General features: G+C 42.7%; 1 protein-coding gene across 1 annotated transcript in view; it reads left to right on the forward strand.

The window, feature by feature from the left end:
- Positions 1–626: 626 nt before the first annotated feature.
- LOC124048056 (calpain-2 catalytic subunit-like) overlaps positions 627–25,380 on the forward strand; it is a 57,664-nt gene continuing 32,910 nt past the window's right edge. Inside the window, exons 1-3 of the mRNA XM_046368440.1 lie at positions 627–898; positions 1,798–1,867; positions 4,463–4,584. Coding sequence (XP_046224396.1) covers positions 662–898; positions 1,798–1,867; positions 4,463–4,584 — 429 coding nt within the window. The 5' untranslated portion in view covers positions 627–661. The remainder of the gene's footprint in view (positions 899–1,797; positions 1,868–4,462; positions 4,585–25,380) is intronic.

A 25,380-nucleotide genomic window follows, 5' to 3' on the forward strand; every position in this document is an offset into this window, starting at 1 on the left:
GGCAGCATAACTTTTAATTTATGGAAGTTGTTCCTTTCTTCATCAGGCATGTAATGTGGTTGTATTTGTCGAGTTAGCTATTGTAATATTTATATCACAATTTTATTTATTTATATATATTTATATTTTACTGTTCGGAAGTGCAAGTCACTTGGTGGTGGTCTGGCTGGTAGGTCTAGTAACGGCTGATGGCTAATGCCCCCTGCTGGTAGACATGATTACTGCAACACGTTGGCCAGATGTGGCATGAACGTCCACAAGTCTTAGGCTAGAGCGCCATCTTTCGGCCATCAACCGCACACACCTGTGGCTTTTTACCTGTATGTTCATAGCATGGAATAGAGTAGATAATTGACACGGACTTTAATATTAATCCACCCATATGATGTTCAAAAAGATTATTTCAATTCCAGGTGAGTGTACATCCGGAGTAGTTGATCTTCAGTGTTCATTTTCACAATAAATACTTTTGAACTGGTAAACGTTGACGAAATGAACAATTCCTGATAGTTCCGGTCATAGAAATCTATGTAAACATTGTAAAAAAATAACTTGCACAAACTTGCAAACCACGCCTGAAAATTCAGGGGCGGAGGAGAATAATTTGACTATTCCACCAGCCCAACTGTTTTCCTCTTCACTGTCAACGCAGACTTCCACAATGGCTGGTGTGGCATCTACGTTGGCCAAGAAGAGGGCATTGGCCGCTGGGTTTGGCACTAATGCCAACGCGTCAAAGTACCTAAACCAAGACTTCCAATCTCTCAGGAGCGAGTGTCTGAGAAAAGGTTCGATATTTACCGATTGCACTTTTCCGGCTGCACCCGAGTCGCTCGGATTCAAAGAGCTTGGCCCGAATACTTCCAAAACCAGAGGTGTGCAATGGAAGCGACCCGGGGTAAATTACTGCGCCTCTTAATACTCACTGCATTTACGCATGATTGAAGTGTCTGTCTGCTCTATGACTAGAAGTTCACTGCACTTTAAAAAAAATATATATATACACACAAATAGACCAAAGTGTTATTGAAAATTGCATTTCCTATCACTGGAAGAAGAAAAAAACGCCTGAACATGTGCCAGTTGTTTTTAGGTGGGCGAGTCCGGATGCGTGTCCTTTTTGATACCCTATGGCTAATCGGTGTAAATCCATTCACATTACAATATTATATTCTAACTAAAGCAACTCATGTCTTGGGTTAAATCAATGACCGGCCAGAATGACTCATCCAGCTATTTATACGAAACTTTAGTTACACATCTGATCTGATCCTACAGGGTTTGGGCTGTGGTAAATGTGATCTGTGATCTGATCCTACAGGGTTTGGGCTGTGGTAAATGTGATCTGTGATCTGATCCTACAGGGTTTGGGCTGTGGTAAATGTGATCTGTGATCTGATCCTACAGGGTTTGGGCTGTAGTAGATGTGATCTGTGATCTGATCCTACAGGGTTTGGGCTGTAGTAGATGTGATCTGTGATCTGATCCTACAGGGTTTGGGCTGTAGTAGATGTGATCTGTGATCTGATCCTACAGGGTTTGGGCTGTAGTAGATGTGATCTGTGATCTGATCCTACAGGGTTTGGGCTGTGGTAAATGTGATCTGTGATCTGATCCTACAGGGTTTGGGCTGTGGTAGTGTTGACAGTAGATCAACTCCATGTCTAGGCTAACTCATGTGTACAGACATTATCTCCCTGAGTAAAGATAGTGTATGACTGTAAACAGGGCTGTTAAAGATTGGCCCTCAGTATATCTTCCACAGTCTTACTCATGTGTTGATCCCTCACTGAATAGGAACTGGTGTCCAACCCAGAATTCATCGTTGGTGGAGCCACGAGAACCGACATCTGCCAAGGAGGTCTGGGTAAGTCTACCTTTATAATAGGAGGTCTGGGTAAGTCTACCTTTATAATAGGAGGTCTGGGTAAGTCTACCTTTATAATAGGAGGTCTGGGTAAATCTACCTTTACATTAGGAGGTCTGGGTAAGTCTACCTTTATAATAGGAGGTCTGGGTGAGTCTACCTTTATAATAGGAGGTCTGGGTAAGTCTACCTTTATAATAGGAGGTCTGGGTGAGTCTACCTTTATAATAGGAGGTCTGGGTGAGTCTACCTTTATAATAGGAGGTCTGGGTGAGTCTACCTTTATAATAGGAGGTCTGGGTGAGTCTACCTTTATAATAGGAGGTCTGGGTGAGTCTACCTTTCTAACAGGAACCAAAACAGGAACCATACCAAAACCACAGGGCCGGTTTGCCAACAGTGTCCATGTTTTCCTCTTTGAGGAAGAGATGGTATACTAGTCTAAGTGAATGTGATTGATGTGATAGCACAACCAGTTATTGCTTTATTAACCAATGAGGTTATTTGTTTTCCTAGACTACCAATGAATAGCCTCCATCTCAGGTTGTTATCTCTCTCACAAGGTATAATAAGGACTCGGCGGTCTAAGGCACTGCATTTCAGTGCAAAAGGTGTCACTATAGTACCTGGTTCGAATCCAGGCTGTATCACATCCGGCCGTAATTGGGAGTCCCATGGGGGCGGCACACAATTGGCACCAGCATCGTCCGGATTTGGCCGGAGTAGGCCGTCATTGTAATTAAGAATTTGTTCTTAACTGACTTACCTCGTTTAAATAAAGGTTGAATAAAGCATCACCCTAACCTTATAAAGCATCACCCTAACCTTATAAAGCATCACCCTAACCTTATAAAGCACAGGGATATATTTATATGGAAACCAATCCAGTAAGCCTGCTGGGGGGGAAGTCCGGTCACTCTTTATGGGGATCGTCCCATATAGATGATCTACAGATGGTCATACTAGCAACAAACTCTCTGTTGATAACCAGCTGCTTGATAAGGTTAGGGTGAGGGCTAGGGTGAGGGCTAAGGTGAGGGCTAAGGTGAGGGCTAGGGTGAGGGCTAAGGTGAGGGCTAAGGTGAGGGCTAGGGTGAGGGCTAAGGTTAGGGTGAGGGCTAAGGTTAGGGTGAGGGCTAAGGTTAGGGTGAGGGCTAAGGTTAGGGTGAGGGTTAGGGTGAGGGCTAAGGTTAGGGTGAGGGCTAAGGTTAGGGTGAGGGCTAAGGTTAGGGTGAGGGCTAAGGTTATTATGAGGGCTAAGGTTAGGGTGAGGGCTAAGGTTAGGGTGAGGGCTAAGGTTAGGGTGAGGGGTGAGGGCTAGGGTGATGGCTAGGGTTAGGGTGAGGGGTGAGGGCTAAGGTTAGGATGAGGGCTAAGGTTAGGATGAGGGCTAAGGTTAGGATGAGGGCTAAGGTTAGGGTGAGGGGTGAGGGCTAAGGTTAGGATGAGGGCTAAGGGTTAGGGTTAGGGTTAGGGTTAGAGTTAGTAGATAGTGAAAATGTCTATAGATAGATAGCCCATCTGTAGATGCTCTAATGTCTATCCAAAGGGGTTAACTGAAGCCCTAATTAAACCAGTTACTGGAAAGCTCAGCTGTTCCTTTGAAAATGTCCATTTAGTCTTCATGTTAAGTTGATTTATTTTATCTTTATTTAACTAGGCTAGTCAGTTAAATTAAGAACAAATTCTTATTTACAATGATGGCCTAGGAACAGTGGGTTAACGGCCTCGTTCAGGGGCAGAATGACAGATTTCTACCTTGTCAGCTCGGGGATTCGATCTTGCCACCTTTTGGTTACTAGTCCAACGCTCCAACCACTAGGCTTCCTGCCGCACCAGATAGTGTAGCCTCATCCTCAACCGTTAAATCATCTTCTCTTCGGTGTGTGTGTGTGTGTCTGTGTGTGTGTGTGTGTCTGTGTGTGTGTGTGCGTGCGTGCGTGCGTGCGTGCGTGTAGGCTATATCATCCTCCGTTTCCTTTTAAGACAGAGGATAAAGGACACTTTTATTCACAGATGGCTTCAGATTGTCAGTCCCCACAGGAGTGTGTGAGCTGTGAAGGTGTGGCTGGTACAAAGTAAACAGTTGCCCAGAGTAAACTAGTACACTGTGCTCTAACCAGTCGTGTTAGTTGACAGTTAATAGCGGTGCTCAGTTCTGTCTGTCAGACAGCATATTCTACAGCGTGAGAGTTTGAGAGAGCAATGGCCGGGGTCGACTAAACCAGTTAAACTAGAATGAACGTCTCACTCGCTCACCGTAAACACGGTAGTTAAGACAGATTTAACCAGGGTAGGGATGGGGCCCTCCCAGAGGGAAATGTGTTGATAATTTGACTCATTATGCATAACTCATCTTTAGACACACACCCACCCACACACACACACACACACACACACACACACACACACACACACACACCCACACCCACACACACCCACACCCACACACACACACACACACACACACACCCACACCCACACACACACACACACACACACACACACACACACACACACACACACACACACACACACACACACACACACACACACACATACACCAAACATGTGTCTCCTCTCTGTTCTCTCCAGGTGACTGCTGGCTCCTGGCAGCCATCGCCTCTCTGACCCTGAATGAAGATGTGATGGCCCGGGTCGTTCCTGAAGGACAAGGATTTGGACGTGGAGAGTACGCTGGGATCTTTCACTTCCAGGTAGAGATAAGCTCAAATTCTAGAGTTATACAGGCTGGATCACAAAATGCCAGCCTATACATTACTTTTTATTAGGCTCTGGCACAAAGTACACTATAAATCAGTCCTATTCAAACTTTTTCAGCAAAGGGGGTCAAATTTCTTTCCACCAGAATTACTGGTATTTTCCCCATGACCTTCTCTCGACCCCTGACCCCAAATGTAATTAACATTTACGTCACGTTTAGCAGACGCTCGTATCCAGAGAGATTTACAATAGTGAGTGCATACATTTTAATGACTCAACCTTACATAACCCCTACATTTTTACATCAACAAATTACCTTCAATTACAAATTACCTTCAATTCAGTACATTTTCATCTCTTTATCAAAACGAAAAGAAATCAATAAATACATTTACTCAATAGTTTTATTCATGATTATTATCTTTGTACTCCTGAATTTTCTGTTCCTAAAATGTTCCTTTCTTATTTCAGTGTTTAATTTTGGCCGAACTGCATTTCCCCCCCCGACCCCGACTTGGAATACCACTGCTATGAAAGAAACAGTGCTATATTGTGTATATAGTTCAAGTATACAGTATTTAATGTGACTATACAGCTTAAATTAACCCAGCCAGATGTCACACCTTATTCTCATTCTGGAGAACGCTAGAACGGCTGGGGATGACACGACCATAAGTCAAGCCCTGTCTTATGTTGTCTCATATATGTGGTATTAGAATAACTATGTGACACAGTATGAACAACACCCACACGAAGAGGCCCTGGTTCGCCCGCAGCACAATACAGTACCTTTGTCAAAGCCACAGTTAGGTAGGGCGTATCCTCTGTCAGACGTGCAATACACCCTGGAGATGGGACAATCGGTTAAGTTACTTTTGAATTCCCCAAACTCAGTAATGTAATTACTTTCAGTTACTTGTGGATTCCCCAACCTCAGTAATGTGACTACCTTCAGTTACTTTTGAATTCCCCAAACTCAGTAATGTGATTACCTTCAGTTACTTTTGAATTCCCCAAACTCAGTAATGTAATTACTTTCAGTTACTTTTGAATTCCCCAAACTCAGTAATGTGATTACTATCAGTTACTTTTGAATTCCCCAAACTCAGTAATGTGATTACCTTCAGTTACTTTTGAATTCCCCAAACTCAGTAATGTAATTACTTTCAGTTACTTTTGAATTCCCCAAACTCAGTAATGTGATTACTATCAGTTACTTTTGAATTCCCCAAACTCAGTAATGTGATTACCTTCAGTTACTTTTGAATTCCCCAAACTCAGTAATGTGATTACTTTCAGTTACTTTTGAATTCCCCAAACTCAGTAATGTAATTACTTTCAGTTACTTTTGAATTCCCCAAACTCACTAATGTGATTACTATCAGTTACTTTTGATTAAAGTATCTGTATTGTTGCTGGTAACGTAACTAACTACATTTATTTGATTATTTTTTGAAAATCATATTACATCTAACTGACTTTCAAGCTACGTTACCAGCAACCCTGTATAAAAGATGAACCGTTCTGGAGGTTTCTCTCCCTATCCTTGTGCCTTGTATACTGTTGCTCAGGTTAGTTATCATTGTTTTAGCTCATTATGGAGCCCCTAGTCCCACTCCTCATACCCCTGATACCTCCTTTGTCCCACCTCCCACATATGCGGTGACCTCACCCATTACAACCAGCATGTCCAGAGATAAAACCTCTGTCATCATCACCCAGTGCCTGGGCTTACCTCCGCCATACCCACACCCCACCATACCCCTGTCTGCGCATTATGCCCTGAATATATTCTACCATGCCCAGAAACCTGCTCCTCTAATTCTCTGTCCCCAACGCTCTAGGCGACCAGTTTTGATAGCCCTTAGCCGCACCCTCATACTACTCCTTCTCTGTTCCGCGGGTGATGTGGAGGTAAACCCAGGCCCTGCATGTCCCCAGGCACCCTCATTTGTTGACTTCTGTGATCGAAAAAGCCTTGGTTTCATGCATGTCAACATCAGAAGCTTCCTCCCTAAGTTTGTTTTACTCATTGCTTTAGCACACTCTGCTAACCCTGATGTCCTTGCCGTGTCTGAATCCTGGCTCAGGAAGGCCACCAAAAATTCAGAGATTTCCATACCCAACTATAACATCTTCCGTCAAGATAGAACTGCTAAAGGGGGAGGAGTTGCAGTCTACTGCAGAGATAGCCTGCAAAGTAATGCCATACTTTCCAGGTCCATACCCAAACAGTTCGAACTACTAATTCTGAAAATGACTCTCTCCAGAAATAAGTCTCTCACTGTTGCCGCCTGCTACCGACCCCCCTCAGCTCCCAGCTGTGCCCTGGACACCATTTGTGATTTGATTGCCCCCCATCTAGCTTCAGAGTTTGTTCTGTTAGGTGACCTAAACTGGGATATGCTTAACACCCCGGCAGTCCTACAATCTAAGCTAGATGCCCTCAATCTCACACAAATCATCAAGGAACCCACCAGGTACAACCCTAACTCTGTAAGCAATGGCACCCTCATAGACGTCATCCTGACCAACTGGCCCTCCAAATACACCTCCGCTGTCTTCAACCAGGATCTCAGCGACCACTGCCTCATTGTCTGTATCCGCTACGGTGCCGCAGTCAAACGACCACCCCTCATCACTGTCAAACGCTCCCTAAAACACTTCTGTGAGCAGGCCTTTCTAATCGACCTGGATCAGGTATCCTGGAAGGACATTGACCTCATCCCGTCAGTTGAGGATGCCTGGTCATTCTTTAAGAGTAACTTCCTCACCATTTTAGATAAGCATGCTCCGTTCAAAAAATGCAGAACTAAGAACAGATACAGCCCTTGGTTCACTCCAGACCTGACTGCCCTCGACCAGCACAAAAACATCCTGTGGCGGACTGCAATAGCATCGAACAGTCCCCGTGATATGCAACTGTTCAGGGAAGTCAGGAACCAATACACGCAGTCAGTCAGGAAAGCTAAGGCCAGCTTCTTCAGGCAGAAGTTTGCATCCTATAGCTCCAACTCCAAAAAGTTCTGGGACACTGTGAAGTCCATGGAGAATAAGAGCACCTCCTCCCAGCTGCCCACTGCACTGAGGCTAGGGAACACGGTCACCACCGACAAATCCATGATTATCGATAACTTCAACAAGCATTTCTCAACGGCTGGCCATGCCTTCCGCCTGGCTACTCCTACCTCGGCCAACAGCTCCGCCCCCCCCGCAGCTCCTCTCCCAAGCCTCTCCAGGTTCACATTTACCCAAATCCAGATAGCAGATGTTCTGAAAGAGCTGCAAAACCTGGACCCGTATAAATCAGCTGGGCTTGACAATCTGGACCCTCTATTTCTGAAACTATCCGCCGTCATTGTCGCAACCCCTATTACCAGCCTGTTCAACCTCTCTTTCATATCGTCTGAGATCCCCAAGGATTGGAAAGCTGCCGCAGTAATCCCCCTCTTCAAAGGGGGAGACACCCTGGACCCAAACTGTTACAGACCTATATCCATCCTGCCCTGCCTATCTAAGGTCTTCGAAAGCCAAGTCAACAAACAGGTCACTGACCATCTCGAATCCCACCGTACCTTCTCCGCTATGCAATCTGGTTTCCGAGCCGGTCACGGGTGCACCTCAGCCACACTCAAGGTACTAAACGACATCATAACCGCCATCGATAAAAGACAGTACTGTGCAGCCGTCTTCATCGACCTTGCCAAGGCTTTCGACTCTGTCAATCACCATATTCTTATCGGCAGACTCAGTAGCCTCGGTTTTTCGGATGACTGCCTTGCCTGGTTCACCAATTACTTTGCAGACAGAGTTCAGTGTGTCAAATCGGAGGGCATGTTGTCCGGTCCTCTGGCAGTCTCTATGGGGGTGCCACAGGGTTCAATTCTCGGGCCGACTATTATCTCTGTATATATCAATGATGTTGCTCTTGCTGCGGGCGATTCCCTGATCCACCTCTACGCAGACGACACCATTGTATACACTTTCGGCCCGTCATTGGACACTGTGCTATCTAACCTCCAATCGAGCTTCAATGCCATACAACACTCCTTCCTTGGCCTCCAACTGCTCTTAAACGCTAGTAAAACCAAATGCATGCTTTTCAACCGATCGCTGCCTGCACCCGCATGCCCGACTAGCATCACCACCCTGGATGGTTCCGACCTTGAATATGTGGACACCTATAAGTACCTAGGTGTCTGGCTAGACTGCAAACTCTCCTTCCAGACCCATATCAAACATCTCCAATCGAAAATCAAATCAAGAATCGGCTTTCTATTCCGCAACAAAGCCTCCTTCACTCACACTGCCAAGCTTACCCTAGTAAAACTGACTATCCTACCGATCCTCGACTTCGGCGACGTCATCTACAAAATTGCTTCCAACACTCTACTCAGCAAACTGGATGCAGTTTATCACAGTGCCATCCGTTTTGTCACTAAAGCACCTTATACTACCCACCACTGCGACTTGTATGCTCTAGTCGGCTGGCCCTCGCTACATATTCGTCGCCAGACCCACTGGCTTCAGGTCATCTACAAGGCCATGCTAGGCAAAGCTCCGCCTTATCTCAGCTCACTGGTCACGATGGCAACACCCATCCGTAGCACGCGCTCCAGCAGGTGTATCTCATTGATCATCCCTAAAGCCAACACCTCATTCGGCCGCCTTTCGTTCCAGTACTCTGCTGCCTGTGACTGGAACGAATTGCAAAAATCGCTGAAGTTGGAGACTTTTATCTCCCTCACCAACTTCAAACATCAGCTAGCTGAGCAGCTAACCGATCGCTGCAGCTGTACGTAATCTATTGGTAAATAGCACACCCATTTTCACCTACCTCATCCCCACAGTTTTTATTTATTTACTTTTCTGCTCTTTTGCACACCAATATCTCTACCTGTACATGATCATTTATCACTCCAGTGTTAATCTGCAATATTGTAATTATTCGCCCACCTCCTCATGCCTTTTGCACACATTGTATATAGACTCCCCTTTTTTCTCTGTGTTATTGACTTGTTAATTGTTTACTCCATGTGTAACTCTGTGTTGTCTGTTCACACTGCTATGCTTTATCTTGGCCAGGTCGCAGTTGCAAATGAGAACCTGTTCTCAACTAGCCTACCTGGTTAAATAAAGGTGAAATATAAATAAATGTTAAAAAATCCAGATGGGTCATTGTGTTGACCTGAGACTAGGGTGTCCACCCACTCTGCTTCGGTTCGGGATAGGGTTATGAATGGTTAAGGTAAGGGTTAAGGTTTGAGATAGGGTTATGAATGGTTAAGGTAAGGGTTAAGGTTTGGGATAGGGTTATGAATGGTTAAGGTAAGGGTTAAGGTTTGAGATAGGGTTATGAATGTTTAAGGTAAGGGTTAAGGTTTGAGATAGGGTTATGAATGGTTAAGGTAAGGGTTAAGGTTTGGGATAGGGTTATGAATGGTTAAGGTAAGGGTTAAGGTTTGAGATAGGGTTATGAATGTTTAAGGTAAGGGTTAAGGTTTGAGATAGGGTTATGAATGGTTAAGGTAAGGATAGGGTTATGAATGGTTAAGGTAAGGGTTAAGGTTAGGATAGGGTTATAAATGGTTAAGGTAAGGGTTAAGGTTTGGGTTAGGGTTATGAATGGTTAAGGTAAGGGTTAAGGTTTGAGATAGGGTTATGAATGGTTAAGGTAAGGGTTAAGGTTTGAGATAGGGTTATGAATGGTTAAGGTAAAGGTTAAGGTTTGGGATAGGGTTATGAATGGTTAAGGTAAAGGTTAAGGTTTGGGATAGGGTTATGAATGGTTAAGGTAAGGGTTAAGGTTTGAGATAGGGTTATGAATGGTTAAGGTAAGGGTTAAGGTTCGGGATAGGGTCTGGGTTAGGGTTATGAATGGTTAAGGTAAGGGTTAAGGTTCGGGATAGGGTTATGAATGGTTAAGGTAAGGGTTAAGGTTCGGGATAGGGTTATGAATGGTTAAGATAAGGGTTAAGGTCTTGGATAAGGTCTGGGATAGGGTTATGAATGGTTAAGACTAGGGGGTCCACTCTGCCCAGAGCGGGTGAAAAAAACACACTGCTTTGGGGATGAAATGTAACTTTCTTTTGTTATTAAAATACTTTATTTTTTTACCAAGACCAATATAATTCTTCATGTTCTGAATTGTTCAGTGGCTTCTTTCTCTCACATTTCATTAACATTTATATCTGAGGGAAAGAAAAACAAAACGTAGGATTTCATAACCTAAAGGGACAGATTTAAATTAACTAGGGGAGGTGTCGTTAACAAAAATGCACCCCGCCCCCCTCCCCAACATTACAAAGGTTTCCACATGACCCTCCCCTTGTATTGTAAGATATATTGAACATCCTTTCCCTCAGATTTAACCCAGGATAATGTTCACCACCAAAAAAATAGTTGAAAATTTATAGGAGAGCCGAACGCTCTAGGAGCTCAGATACAATAATTGAATAACTTAATTAATATCCAACAATTCCACCAAAAGTGTAGAGGCGGCAGGTAGCCTAGTGGTTAGAGTGTAGGGGCGGCAGGTAGTCTAGTGGTTAGAGTGTAGAGGCGGCAGGTAGCCTAGTGGTTAGAGTGTAGAGGCGGCAGGTAGCCTAGTGGTTAGAGTGTAGGGACGGCAGGTAGCCTAGTGGTTAGAGTGTAGGGGCGGCAGGTAGTCTAGTGGTTAGAGTGTAGGGGCGGCAGGTAGCCTAGTGGTTAGAGTGTAGGGACGGCAGGTAGACTAGTGGTTAGAGTGTAGGGACGGCAGGTAGTCTAGTGGTTAGAGTGTAGGGGCGGCAGGTAGCCTAGTGGTTAGAGTGTAGGGACGGCAGGTAGCCTAGTGGTTAGAGTGTAGGGGCGGCAGGTAGTCTAGTGGTTAGAGTGTAGGGGCGGCAGGTAGCCTAGTGGTTAGAGTGTAGGGGCGGCAGGTAGTCTAGTGGTTAGAGTGTAGAGGTGGCAGGTAGTCTAGTGGTTAGAGTGTAGGGACGGCAGGTAGTCTAGTGGTTAGAGTGTAGGGGCGGCAGGTAGCCTAGTGGTTAGAGTGTAGGGTCGGCAGGTAGCCTAGTGGTTAGAGTGTAGGGGCGGCAGGTAGTCTAGTGGTTAGAGTGTAGAGGCGGCAGGTAGCCTAGTGGTTAGAGTGTAGAGGCGGCAGGTAGCCTAGTGGTTAGAGTGTAGAGGCGGCAGGTAGCCTAGTGGTTAGAGTGTAGGGACGGCAGGTAGCCTAGCGGTTAGAGTGTAGGGGCGGCAGGTAGTCTAGTGGTTAGAGTGTAGGGGCGGCAGGTAGCCTAGCGGTTAGAGTGTAGGGACGGCAGGTAGTCTAGTGGTTAGAGTGTAGGGACGGCAGGTAGTCTAGTGGTTAGAGTGTAGGGACGGCAGGTAGCCTAGCGGTTAGAGTGTAGGGGCGGCAGGTAGCCTAGTGGTTAGAGTGTAGGGACGGCAGGTAGCCTAGCGGTTAGAGTGTAGGGACGGCAGGTAGCCTAGCGGTTAGAGTGTAAGGGCGGCAGGTAGCCTAGCGGTTAGAGTGTAGGGACGGCAGGTAGCCTAGTGGTTAGAGTGTAGGGACGGCAGGTAGCCTAGTGGTTAGAGTGTAGGGACGGCAGGTAGCCTAGTGGTTAGAGTGTAGGGATGGCAGGTAGCCTAGTGGTTAGAGCGTTGGACTAGTAACTGAAAGGTTGCTTGATCAAATCCCTGAGCTGACAAGGTAAAAATCTGTCCTTCTGCCCCTGAACACGGCAGTTAACCCCACTGTTCCTAGGCTGTCATTATAAATAAGAATTTGTTCTTAACTGACTTAACTAAAGGTTAAATTAAAATATGCTATAAGTCATGTGCGTGCGACACATACATGTGTCACGTAAAGACAGCAAGGGAAAAGGGAATATTTGTCCTAAACAAATGAGGGATTTCGGTAACAGAACATTTCAAGTAAGAAACTAGAAATGTGTGTGATTTTTGTTGCAGCGTCAGCACCACGGCGATAAGCACTGTTTCTGTGCTTTGTATTGTGCCTTTGTCGCTGCATGACTTATGAGGATATACAATGTTGCGGGGGGCTTTATGCTAAGTTATTTCCACTGGTCTCAACAACTAAAAAAAGTTACAATGTTGCGGGGGGCTTTATGCTAAGTTATTTCCACTGGTCTCAACAACTAAAAAAAGTTACAATGTTGCGGGGGCTTTATGCTAAGTTATTTCCACTGGTCTCAACAACTAAAAAAAGTTACAATGTTGCGGGGGCTTTATGCTAAGTTATTTCCACTGGTCTCAACAACTAAAAAAAGTAACAATGTTGCGGGGGCTTTATGCTAAGTTATTTCCACTGGTCTCAACAACTAGAAAAAGTTACAATGTTGCGGGGGGCTTTATGCTAAGTTATTTCCACTGGTCTCAACAACTAAAAAAAGTTACAATGTTGCGGGAGGCTTTATGCTAAGTTATTTCCACTGGTCTCAACAACTAAAAAAAGTTACAATGTTGCGGGGGGCTTTATGCTAAGTTATTTCCACTGGTCTCAACAACTAAAAAAAGTTACAATGTTGCGGGGGGCTTTATGCTAAGTTATTTCCACTGGTCTCAACAACTAAAAAAAGTTACAATGTTGCGGGGGGCTTTATGCTAAGTTATTTCCACTGGTCTCAACAACTAAAAAAAGTTACAATGTTGCGGGGGGCTTTATGCTAAGTTATTTCCACTGGTCTCAACAACTAGAAAAAGTTACAATGTTCCAGGGGGCTTTATGCTAAGTTATTTCCACTGGTCTCAACAACTAAAAAAAGTTACAATGTTGCGGGGGGCTTTATGCTAAGTTATTTCCACTGGTCTCAACAACTAGAAAAAGTTACAATGTTGCGGGGGGCTTTATGCTAAGTTATTTCCACTGGTCTCAACAACTAAAAAAAGTTACAATGTTGCGGGGGGCTTTATGCTAAGTTATTTCCACTGGTCTCAACAACTAGAAAAAGTTACAATGTTGCGGGAGGCTTTATGCTAAGTTATTTCCACTGGTCACAACAACTAAAAAAAGTTACAATGTTGCGGGAGGCTTTATGCTAAGTTATTTCCACTGGTCTCAACAACTAAAAAAAGTTACAATGTTGCGGGGGCTTTATGCTAAGTTATTTCCACTGGTCTCAACAACTAAAAAAAGTTACAATGTTGCGGGGGCTTTATGCTAAGTTATTTCCACTGGTCTCAACAACTAAAAAAAGTTACAATGTTGCGGGGGCTTTATGCTAAGTTATTTCCACTGGTCTCAACAACTAAAAAAAGTTACAATGTTGCGGGGGCTTTATGCTAAGTTATTTCCACTGGTCTCAACAACTAGAAAAAGTTACAATGTTGCGGGGGGCTTTATGCTAAGTTATTTCCACTGGTCTCAACAACTAGAAAAAGTTACAATGTTGCGGGGGCTTTATGCTAAGTTATTTCCACTGGTCTCAACAACTAAAAAAAAGTTACAATGTTGCGGGGGCTTTATGCTAAGTTATTTCCACTGGTCTCAACAACTAGAAAAAGTTACAATGTTGCGGGAGGCTTTATGCTAAGTTATTTCCACTGGTCACAACAACTAAAAAAAGTTACAATGTTGCGGGAGGCTTTATGCTAAGTTATTTCCACTGGTCTCAACAACTAAAAAAAGTTACAATGTTGCGGGGGCTTTATGCTAAGTTATTTCCACTGGTCTCAACAACTAAAAAAAGTTACAATGTTGCGGGGGCTTTATGCTAAGTTATTTCCACTGGTCTCAACAACTAAAAAAAGTTACAATGTTGCGGGGGCTTTATGCTAAGTTATTTCCACTGGTCTCAACAACTAGAAAAAGTTACAATGTTGCGGGGGCTTTATGCTAAGTTATTTCCACTGGTCTCAACAACTAAAAAAAGTTACAATGTTGCGGGGGCTTTATGCTAAGTTATTTCCACTGGTCTCAACAACTAGAAAAAGTTACAATGTTGCGGGAGGCTTTATGCTAAGTTATTTCCACTGGTCTCAACAACTAAAAAAAGTTACAATGTTGCGGGAGGCTTTATGCTAAGTTATTTCCACTGGTCTCAACAACTAAAAAAAGTTACAATGTTGCGGGGGCTTTATGCTAAGTTATTTCCACTGGTCTCAACAACTAGAAAAAGTTACAATGTTGCGGGGGGCTTTATGCTAAGTTATTTCCACTGGTCTCAACAACTAGAAAAAGTTACAATGTTGCGGGAGGCTTTATGCTAAGTTATTTCCACTGGTCTCAACAACTAGAAAAAGTTACAATGTTGCGGGAGGCTTTATGCTAAGTTATTTCCACTGGTCTCAACAACTAAAAAAAGTTACAATGTTGCGGGAGGCTTTATGCTAAGTTATTTCCACTGGTCTCAACAACTAAAAAAAAGTTACAATGTTGCCACTGGTCTCAACAACTAAAAAAAGTTACAATGTTGCGGGGGCTTTATGCTAAGTTATTTCCACTGGTCTCAACAACTAAAAAAAGTTACAATGTTGCGGGGGGCTTTATGCTAAGTTATTTCCACTGGTCTCAACAACTAAAAAAAGTAACAATGTTGCGGGGGCTTTATGCTAAGTTATTTCCACTGGTCTCAACAACTAGAAAAAGTTACAATGTTGCGGGGGCTTTATGCTAAGTTATTTCCACTGGTCTCAACAACTAAAAAAAGTTACAATGTTGCGGGAGGCTTTATGCTAAGTTATTTCCACTGGTCTCAACAACTAAAAAAAGTTACAATGTTGCCACTGGTCTCAACAACTAAAAAAAGTTACAATGTTGCGGGGGGCTTTATGCTAAGTTATTTCCACTGGTCTCAACAACTAAAAAAAGTTACAATGTTGCGGGGGGCTTTATGCTAAGTTATTTCCACTGGTCTCAACAACTAAAAAAAGTTACAATGTTGCGGGGGGCTTTATGCTAAGTTATTTCCACTGGTCTCAACAACTAGAAAAAGTTACAATGTTCCAGGGGGCTTTATGCTAAGTTATTTCCACTGGTCTCAACAACTAAAAAAAGTTACAATGTTGCGGGGGGCTTTATGCTAAGTTATTTCCACTGGTCTCAACAACTAGAAAAAGTTACAATGTTGCGGGGGGCTTTATGCTAAGTTATTTCCACTGGTCTCAACAACTAAAAAAAGTTACAATGTTGCGGGGGGCTTTATGCTAAGTTATTTCCACTGGTCTCAACAACTAGAAAAAGTTACAATGTTGCGGGAGGCTTTATGCTAAGTTATTTCCACTGGTCACAACAACTAAAAAAAGTTACAATGTTGCGGGAGGCTTTATGCTAAGTTATTTCCACTGGTCTCAACAACTAAAAAAAGTTACAATGTTGCGGGGGGCTTTATGCTAAGTTATTTCCACTGGTCTCAACAACTAAAAAAAGTTACAATGTTGCGGGGGGCTTTATGCTAAGTTATTTCCACTGGTCTCAACAACTAAAAAAAGTTACAATGTTGCGGGGGGCTTTATGCTAAGTTATTTCCACTGGTCTCAACAACTAAAAAAAGTTACAATGTTGCGGGGGGCTTTATGCTAAGTTATTTCCACTGGTCTCAACAACTAGAAAATGTTACAATGTTGCGGGGGGCTTTATGCTAAGTTATTTCCACTGGTCTCAACAACTAAAAAAAGTTACAATGTTGCGGGGGCTTTATGCTAAGTTATTTCCACTGGTCTCAACAACTAGAAAAAGTTACAATGTTGCGGGAGGCTTTATGCTAAGTTATTTCCACTGGTCACAACAACTAAAAAAGTTACAATGTTGCGGGAGGCTTTATGCTAAGTTATTTCCACTGGTCTCAACAACTAAAAAAAGTTACAATGTTGCGGGGGCTTTATGCTAAGTTATTTCCACTGGTCTCAACAACTAGAAAAAGTTACAATGTTGCGGGGGCTTTATGCTAAGTTATTTCCACTGGTCTCAACAACTAAAAAAAGTTACAATGTTGCGGGGGGCTTTATGCTAAGTTATTTCCACTGGTCTCAACAACTAGAAAAAGTTACAATGTTGCGGGAGGCTTTATGCTAAGTTATTTCCACTGGTCACAACAACTAAAAAAAGTTACAATGTTGCGGGAGGCTTTATGCTAAGTTATTTCCACTGGTCTCAACAACTAAAAAAAGTTACAATGTTGCGGGGGGCTTTATGCTAAGTTATTTCCACTGGTCTCAACAACTAGAAAAAGTTACAATGTTGCGGGGGGCTTTATGCTAAGTTATTTCCACTGGTCTCAACAACTAAAAAAGTTACAATGTTGCGGGGGCTTTATGCTAAGTTATTTCCACTGGTCTCAACAACTAGAAAAAGTTACAATGTTGCGGGGGGCTTTATGCTAAGTTATTTCCACTGGTCTCAACAACTAAAAAAAGTTACAATGTTGCGGGGGCTTTATGCTAAGTTATTTCCACTGGTCTCAACAACTAGAAAAAGTTACAATGTTGCGGGAGGCTTTATGCTAAGTTATTTCCACTGGTCACAACAACTAAAAAAAGTTACAATGTTGCGGGAGGCTTTATGCTAAGTTATTTCCACTGGTCTCAACAACTAAAAAAAGTTACAATGTTGCGGGGGCTTTATGCTAAGTTATTTCCACTGGTCTCAACAACTAGAAAAAGTTACAATGTTGCGGGGGCTTTATGCTAAGTTATTTCCACTGGTCTCAACAACTAGAAAAAGTTACAATGTTGCGGGGGCTTTATGCTAAGTTATTTCCACTGGTCTCAACAACTAGAAAAAGTTACAATGTTGCGGGGGCTTTATGCTAAGTTATTTCCACTGGTCTCAACAACTAAAAAAAGTTACAATGTTGCGGGGGGCTTTATGCTAAGTTATTTCCACTGGTCTCAACAACTAGAAAAAGTTACAATGTTGCGGGAGGCTTTATGCTAAGTTATTTCCACTGGTCACAACAACTAAAAAAAGTTACAATGTTGCGGGAGGCTTTATGCTAAGTTATTTCCACTGGTCTCAACAACTAAAAAAAGTTACAATGTTGCGGGGGGCTTTATGCTAAGTTATTTCCACTGGTCTCAACAACTAAAAAAAGTTACAATGTTGCGGGGGGCTTTATGCTAAGTTATTTCCACTGGTCTCAACAACTAAAAAAAGTTACAATGTTGCGGGGGCTTTATGCTAAGTTATTTCCACTGGTCTCAACAACTAGAAAAAGTTACAATGTTGCGGGGGCTTTATGCTAAGTTATTTCCACTGGTCTCAACAACTAAAAAAAGTTACAATGTTGCGGGGGCTTTATGCTAAGTTATTTCCACTGGTCTCAACAACTAGAAAAAGTTACAATGTTGCGGGAGGCTTTATGCTAAGTTATTTCCACTGGTCTCAACAACTAGAAAAAGTTACAATGTTGCGGGAGGCTTTATGCTAAGTTATTTCCACTGGTCTCAACAACTAAAAAAAGTTACAATGTTGCGGGAGGCTTTATGCTAAGTTATTTCCACTGGTCTCAACAACTAAAAAAAGTTACAATGTTGCGGGGGCTTTATGCTAAGTTATTTCCACTGGTCTCAACAACTAGAAAAAGTTACAATGTTGCGGGGGCTTTATGCTAAGTTATTTCCACTGGTCTCAACAACTAAAAAAAGTTACAATGTTGCGGGGGGCTTTATGCTAAGTTATTTCCACTGGTCTCAACAACTAAAAAAAGTTACAATGTTGCGGGGGCTTTATGCTAAGTTATTTCCACTGGTCTCAACAACTAAAAAAAGTTACAATGTTGCGGGGGCTTTATGCTAAGTTATTTCCACTGGTCTCAACAACTAAAAAAAGTAACAATGTTGCGGGGGCTTTATGCTAAGTTATTTCCACTGGTCTCAACAACTAGAAAAAGTTACAATGTTGCGGGGGCTTTATGCTAAGTTATTTCCACTGGTCTCAACAACTAAAAAAAGTTACAATGTTGCGGGAGGCTTTATGCTAAGTTATTTCCACTGGTCTCAACAACTAAAAAAAGTTACAATGTTGCGGGGGCTTTATGCTAAGTTATTTCCACTGGTCTCAACAACTAAAAAAAGTTACAATGTTGCGGGGGCTTTATGCTAAGTTATTTCCACTGGTCTCAACAACTAAAAAAAGTTACAATGTTGCGGGGGGCTTTATGCTAAGTTATTTCCACTGGTCTCAACAACTAAAAAAAGTTACAATGTTGCGGGGGCTTTATGCTAAGTTATTTCCACTGGTCTCAACAACTAGAAAAAGTTACAATGTTCCAGGGGCTTTATGCTAAGTTATTTCCACTGGTCTCAACAACTAGAAAAAGTTACAATGTTGCGGGGGCTTTATGCTAAGTTATTTCCACTGGTCTCAACAACTAAAAAAAAGTTACAATGTTGCGGGGGCTTTATGCTAAGTTATTTCCACTGGTCTCAACAACTAGAAAAAGTTACAATGTTGCGGGAGGCTTTATGCTAAGTTATTTCCACTGGTCTCAACAACTAAAAAAAGTTACAATGTTGCGGGAGGCTTTATGCTAAGTTATTTCCACTGGTCTCAACAACTAAAAAAAGTTACAATGTTGCCACTGGTCTCAACAACTAAAAAAAGTTACAATGTTGCGGGGGGCTTTATGCTAAGTTATTTCCACTGGTCTCAACAACTAAAAAAAGTTACAATGTTGCGGGGCTTTATGCTAAGTTATTTCCACTGGTCTCAACAACTAAAAAAAGTTACAATGTTGCGGGGGCTTTATGCTAAGTTATTTCCACTGGTCTCAACAACTAGAAAAAGTTACAATGTTGCGGGGGGCTTTATGCTAAGTTATTTCCACTGGTCTCAACAACTAAAAAAAGTTACAATGTTGCGGGGGGCTTTATGCTAAGTTATTTCCACTGGTCTCAACAACTAGAAAAAGTTACAATGTTGCGGGAGGCTTTATGCTAAGTTATTTCCACTGGTCACAACAACTAAAAAAAGTTACAATGTTGCGGGAGGCTTTATGCTAAGTTATTTCCACTGGTCTCAACAACTAAAAAAAGTTACAATGTTGCGGGGGGCTTTATGCTAAGTTATTTCCACTGGTCTCAACAACTAGAAAAAGTTACAATGTTGCGGGGGGCTTTATGCTAAGTTATTTCCACTGGTCTCAACAACTAAAAAAAGTTACAATGTTGCGGGGGGCTTTATGCTAAGTTATTTCCACTGGTCTCAACAACTAGAAAAAGTTACAATGTTGCGGGAGGCTTTATGCTAAGTTATTTCCACTGGTCACAACAACTAAAAAAGTTACAATGTTGCAGGAGGCTTTATGCTAAGTTATTTCCACTGGTCTCAACAACTAAAAAAAGTTACAATGTTGCGGGGGGCTTTATGCTAAGTTATTTCCACTGGTCTCAACAACTAAAAAAAGTTACAATGTTGCGGGGGCTTTATGCTAAGTTATTTCCACTGGTCTCAACAACTAAAAAAAGTTACAATGTTGCGGGGGCTTTATGCTAAGTTATTTCCACTGGTCTCAACAACTAGAAAAAGTTACAATGTTGCGGGGGCTTTATGCTAAGTTATTTCCACTGGTCTCAACAACTAAAAAAAGTTACAATGTTGCGGGGGCTTTATGCTAAGTTATTTCCACTGGTCTCAACAACTAGAAAAAGTTACAATGTTGCGGGAGGCTTTATGCTAAGTTATTTCCACTGGTCACAACAACTAAAAAAAGTTACAATGTTGCGGGAGGCTTTATGCTAAGTTATTTCCACTGGTCTCAACAACTAAAAAAAGTTACAATGTTGCGGGGGGCTTTATGCTAAGTTATTTCCACTGGTCTCAACAACTAGAAAAAGTTACAATGTTGCGGGGGGCTTTATGCTAAGTTATTTCCACTGGTCTCAACAACTAGAAAAAGTTACAATGTTGCGGGGGCTTTATGCTAAGTTATTTCCACTGGTCTCAACAACTAAAAAAAGTTACAATGTTGCGGGGGGCTTTATGCTAAGTTATTTCCACTGGTCTCAACAACTAGAAAAAGTTACAATGTTGCGGGAGGCTTTATGCTAAGTTATTTCCACTGGTCACAACAACTAAAAAAAGTTACAATGTTGCGGGAGGCTTTATGCTAAGTTATTTCCACTGGTCTCAACAACTAAAAAAAGTTACAATGTTGCGGGGGCTTTATGCTAAGTTATTTCCACTGGTCTCAACAACTAGAAAAAGTTACAATGTTGCGGGGGGCTTTATGCTAAGTTATTTCCACTGGTCTCAACAACTAAAAAAAGTTACAATGTTGCGGGGGGCTTTATGCTAAGTTATTTCCACTGGTCACAACAACTAAAAAAAGTTACAATGTTGCGGGAGGCTTTATGCTAAGTTATTTCCACTGGTCTCAACAACTAAAAAAAGTAACATAACATCAACTGAATTAAATGTAAAAGGCTTTGAAAGTAAGAAGAAAAAGCTTGCGTTATTCTCAGTTGACATTTTCACAGAGATACGCTTGTTTCTCGGATGAATCTGTTTTCAAATAACTTTGTTTTCAATAACTGATTTCGCATTAATATGAAAAGTGTAAAGAGCGTCTACTCAAATACTACGTCACGTCTAAACATCGATATCCATCTTACCGTCTTACTTCTCTATTGTTTTTCTGTCCTCCGTATTCGAGGAGAAAGAGGACGTTGAGCCTGTCAGTTCGCCTTGATTCTCTCACAGCATCCAGACTAGTTGACACAATGCCTTTTCACCAGGTTCTTGACCACTTTCTCTGCCTTCCATTGATTTAGTCAGACTAATACTGGTCATCCTACAAGGTCAACAACTCCAATAACCGTTTAAACGAATTATGATAGATTCATGAGGTTTGGGCCATTTTGTTTTCTGGGAGGATTAACATATTATTAGGAGAGGCTGCTGTCTGTCAACACTACCACTAGGAGAGGCTGCTGTCTGTCAACACTACCACTAGGAGAGGCTGCTGTCTGTCAACACTACCACTAGGAGAGGCTGCTGTCTGTCAACACTACCACTAGGAGAGGCTGCTGTCTGTCAACACTACCACTAGGAGAGGCTGCTGTCTGTCAACACTACCACTAGGAGAGGCTGCTGTCTGTCAACACTACCACTAGGAGAGGCTGCTGTCTGTCAACACTACCACTAGGAGAGACTGCTGTCTGTCAACACTACCACTAGGAGAGGCTGCTGTCTGTCAATACTACCACTAGGAGAGACTGCTGTCTGTCAATACTACCACTACGAGAGGCTGCTGTCTGTCAACACTACCACTAGGAGAGGCTGCTGTCTGTCAACACTACCACTAGGAGAGGCTGCTGTCTGTCAACACTACCACTAGGAGAGGCTGCTGTCTGTCAACACTACCACTAGGAGAGACTGCTGTCTGTCAACACTACCACTAGGAGAGACTGCTGTCTGTCAACACTACCATTAGGCAGTGGTGGAGAAAGTACTAAATTGTCAGACTTGAGTAAAATTAAAGATTCCTTAATAGAAAATGACTCAAATAATAGTGAAAGTCACCCAGTAAAATACTACTTAAGTAAAAGTCTAAAAGTATTTGGTTTTAAATATAATATATGCTAAAATGTACTTAAGTATCAAAAGTAAAACTATAAATCATTTAAAATTCCTTATATTAAACAAACCATGTAAAGTTTATACCACTGCCACTAGGAGACGCTGCTCTCCTACACATATCAGCCTTGTCTAGAAACAATCCCTTTACCTCTACCAGCCTAGAAACAATCCCTTTACCTCTACCACCCTAGAAACAATCCCTTTACCTCTACCACCCTAGAAACAATCCCTTTACCTCCACCACCCTAGAAACAATCCCTTTACCTCTACCAGCCTAGAAACAATCCCTTCACCTCTACCACCCTAGAAACAATCCCTTTACCTCTACCACCCTAGAAACAATCCCTTTACCTCTACCATCCTAGAAACAATCCCTTTACCCCTACCACCCTAGAAACAATCCCTTTACCTCTACCAGCCTAGAAACAATCCCTTTACCTCTACCAGCCTAGAAACAATCACTTTACCTCTACCACCATAGAAACAATCCCTTTACCTCTACCACCCTAGACCCTAGAAACAATCCCTTTACCTCTACCACCCTAGAAACAATCCCTTTACCTCTACCAGCCTAGAAACAATCCCTTTACCTCTACCAGCCTAGAAACAATCCCTTTACCTCTACCAGCCTAGAAACAATCCCTTTACCTCTACCAGCCTAGAAACAATCCCTTTACCTCTACCACCCTAGAAACAATCCCTTTACCTCTACCACCCTAGAAACAATCCCTTTACCTCCACCACCCTAGAAACAATCCCTTTACCTCTACCAGCCTAGAAACAATCCCTTTACCTCTACCACCCTAGAAACAATCCCTTTACCTCTACCATCCTAGAAACAATCCCTTTACCCCTACCACCCTAGAAACAATCCCTTTACCTCTACCAGCCTAGAAACAATCCCTTTACCTCTACCAGCCTAGAAACAATCACTTTACCTCTACCACCATAGAAACAATCCCTTTACCTCTACCACCCTAGACCCTAGAAACAATCCCTTTACCTCTACCACCCTAGAAACAATCCCTTTACCTCTACCAGCCTAGAAACAATCCCTCTACCTCTACCACCATAGAAACAATCCCTTTACCTCTACCACCCTAGAAACAATCCCTTTACTTCTACCACCCTAGAAACAATCCCTTTACCTCTACCACCCTAGACCCTAGAAACAATCCCTTTACCTCCACCACCCTAGAAACAATCCCTTTACCTCTACCACCCTAGAAACAATCCCTTTACCTCTACCACCCTAGAAACAATCCCTTTACCTATACCACCCTAGACATTAGAAACAATCCCTTTACCTCTACCACCCTAGACCCTAGAAACAAACCCTTTACCTCTACCACCCTAGAAACAATCCCTTTACCACTACCACCCTAGACACTAGAAACAATCCCTTTACCTCTACCATCCTAGAAACAATCCCTTTACCTATACCACCCTAGACACTAGAAACAATCCCTTTACCTCTACCACCCTAGACACTAGAAACATTCCCTTTACCTCTACCACCCTAGAAACAATAATTTTACCTCTACCACCCTAGAAACAATCGCTTTACCTCTACCACCCAAGACCCTAGAATAAATCCCTTTACCTCTACCACCCTAGAAACAATCCATTTACCTCTATCACCCTAGAAACAATCCCTTTACCTATACCACCCTAGAAACAATCCCTTTACCTCTACCACCCTAGAAACAATCCATTTACCTCTATCACCCTAGAAACAATCCCTTTACCTCTACCACCCTAGACCCTAGAAACAATCCCTTTACCTCTACCACCCTAGAAACAATCCCTTTACCTCTACCACCCTAGAAACAATCCCTTTACCTCTATCACCCTAGAAACAATCCATTTACCTCTATCACCCTAGAAACAATCCCTTTACCTCTACCACCCTAGACCTTAGAAACAATCCCTTTACCTCTACCACCCTAGACCCTAGAAACAATCCCTTTACCTCTACCACCCTAGAAACAATCCCTTTACCTCTACCATCCTAGAAACAATCCCTTTACCCCTACCACCCTAGAAACAATCCCTTTACCTCTACCAGCCTAGAAACAATCCCTTTACCTCTACCAGCCTAGAAACAATCACTTTACCTCTACCACCATAGAAACAATCCCTTTACCTCTACCACCCTAGACCCTAGAAACAATCCCTTTACCTCTACCACCCTAGAAACAATCCCTTTACCTCTACCAGCCTAGAAACAATCCCTCTACCTCTACCACCATAGAAACAATCCCTTTACCTCTACCACCCTAGAAACAATCCCTTTACTTCTACCACCCTAGAAACAATCCCTTTACCTCTACCACCCTAGACCCTAGAAACAATCCCTTTACCTCCACCACCCTAGAAACAATCCCTTTACCTCTACCACCCTAGAAACAATCCCTTTACCTCTACCACCCTAGAAACAATCCCTTTACCTATACCACCCTAGACATTAGAAACAATCCCTTTACCTCTACCACCCTAGACCCTAGAAACAAACCCTTTACCTCTACCACCCTAGAAACAATCCCTTTACCACTACCACCCTAGACACTAGAAACAATCCCTTTACCTCTACCATCCTAGAAACAATCCCTTTACCTATACCACCCTAGACACTAGAAACAATCCCTTTACCTCTACCACCCTAGACACTAGAAACATTCCCTTTACCTCTACCACCCTAGAAACAATAATTTTACCTCTACCACCCTAGAAACAATCGCTTTACCTCTACCACCCAAGACCCTAGAATAAATCCCTTTACCTCTACCACCCTAGAAACAATCCATTTACCTCTATCACCCTAGAAACAATCCCTTTACCTATACCACCCTAGAAACAATCCCTTTACCTCTACCACCCTAGAAACAATCCATTTACCTCTATCACCCTAGAAACAATCCCTTTACCTCTACCACCCTAGACCCTAGAAACAATCCCTTTACCTCTACCACCCTAGAAACAATCCCTTTACCTCTACCACCCTAGAAACAATCCCTTTACCTCTATCACCCTAGAAACAATCCATTTACCTCTATCACCCTAGAAACAATCCCTTTACCTCTACCACCCTAGACCTTAGAAACAATCCCTTTACCTCTACCACCCTAGACCCTAGAAACAATCCCTTTACCTCTACCACCCTAGAAACAATCAATTTACCTCTATCACCCTAGAAACAATCCCTTTACCTCTACCACGCTAGACCCTAGAAACGATCCCTTTACCTCTACCACCCTAGACCCTAGAA

The sequence above is a fragment of the Oncorhynchus gorbuscha genome, linkage group LG11 (genome assembly GCF_021184085.1).
Source record: "Oncorhynchus gorbuscha isolate QuinsamMale2020 ecotype Even-year linkage group LG11, OgorEven_v1.0, whole genome shotgun sequence".
Taxonomy (NCBI): domain Eukaryota; kingdom Metazoa; phylum Chordata; class Actinopteri; order Salmoniformes; family Salmonidae; genus Oncorhynchus; species Oncorhynchus gorbuscha.